This window comes from Apaloderma vittatum, unplaced genomic scaffold (assembly GCF_000703405.1).
Source record: "Apaloderma vittatum isolate BGI_N311 unplaced genomic scaffold, ASM70340v1 C11840402, whole genome shotgun sequence".
Taxonomy (NCBI): domain Eukaryota; kingdom Metazoa; phylum Chordata; class Aves; order Trogoniformes; family Trogonidae; genus Apaloderma; species Apaloderma vittatum.
This window is the reverse complement of record NW_009746256.1, coordinates 1-1,200: the sequence shown is the minus strand read 5'-3', so window position 1 is coordinate 1,200 and position 1,200 is coordinate 1. Positions and strand designations below refer to the sequence as shown.

General features: G+C 55.7%; 1 protein-coding gene across 1 annotated transcript; it reads left to right on the top strand.

The window, feature by feature from the left end:
* Positions 1-6: 6 nt before the first annotated feature.
* On the top strand, positions 7-1,195 carry LOC104267272 (toll-like receptor 6; the record flags this gene model as incomplete). The annotated part of the gene is made up of 1 exon (XM_009877467.1): positions 7-1,195. A coding segment is annotated over exon 1 (1,161 nt), but the record flags the coding sequence as incomplete, so codon positions are not given.
* Between the last annotated feature and the right edge of the window lie 5 nt (positions 1,196-1,200).

The following is a 1,200-nucleotide window of genomic DNA, read 5'->3' as shown; positions in this document are numbered from 1 at the left end:
GAATAAATTTGAGACCCTTTCCAAGGTAAGCTTCATGACAAACCCTATGAAATCTCTGAAATACTTGGACATGAGCAGCAACTTGCTGCGCCATGATGCAGCAGATGTGCAGTGCCGATGGGCAGAGTCTCTGACAGAGCTGGACCTCTCCTCAAATCAGTTGACGGATGCTGTGTTTGAGTGCTTGCCAGTCAACATTGAAAAACTCGACCTGCAAAACAATCAGATCACGAGTGTCCCCGAGGGCATGGCTGAGCTGAAATCCTTGAAAGAGCTGAACCTGGCGTCGAACAGGCTGGCTGACCTGCCGGGCTGCGGTGGCTTTACATCCCTGGAGTTCTTGAACGTAGAGATGAATTTGATCCTGACCCCGTCTGCCAACTTCTTCCAGAGCTGCCTGGGGGTGAGGGAGCTACAAGCCGGGCAGAACCCATTCAAGTGTTCCTGCGAACTGCAAGACTTCATCCGCCTGGAGAGGCGTTCCGGGGGGAAGCTGTTTGGCTGGCCGGCGGCGTACGTGTGCGAGTACCCGGAGGACTTGCGAGGAACGCGGCTGAAGGACTTCCACCTGAGCGAGCTGGCTTGCAACACGGCGCTCTTGCTTGTGACGGCCCTGCTGCTGACGCTGGTGCTGGTGGCTGTGGTGGTCTTCCTGTGCATCTACTTGGACGTGCCGTGGTACGTGCGCATGATGTGGCAGTGGACGCAGACGAAGCGGAGAGCTTGGCACAACCAGCCCGCAGAGCAGGAGAGCGTGCTGCAGTTTCACGCCTTCGTTTCCTACAGCGAGCGCGATTCGTTGTGGGTGAAGAACGAGCTGATCCCGAACCTGGAGAAGGGGGAGGGCTGCGTGCAGCTGTGCCAGCACGAGAGGAACTTCATCCCCGGCAAGAGCATCGTGGAGAACATCATCAACTGCATTGAGAAGAGCTACCGGTCGGTCTTTGTGTTGTCCCCCAACTTTGTGCAGAGCGAGTGGTGTCACTACGAGCTGTACTTTGCCCATCACAAACTGTTCAGTGAGAATTCCAACAGCTTAATCCTCATTCTGCTGGAGCCGATCCCTCCGTACATTATCCCTGCCAGGTACCACAAGCTGAAGGCTCTCATGGCAAAGCGAACCTACCTGGAGTGGCCGAAGGAGAGGAGCAAGCGTGCTCTTTTCTGGGCTAACCTTCGGGCCGCTATTAACACTAACCT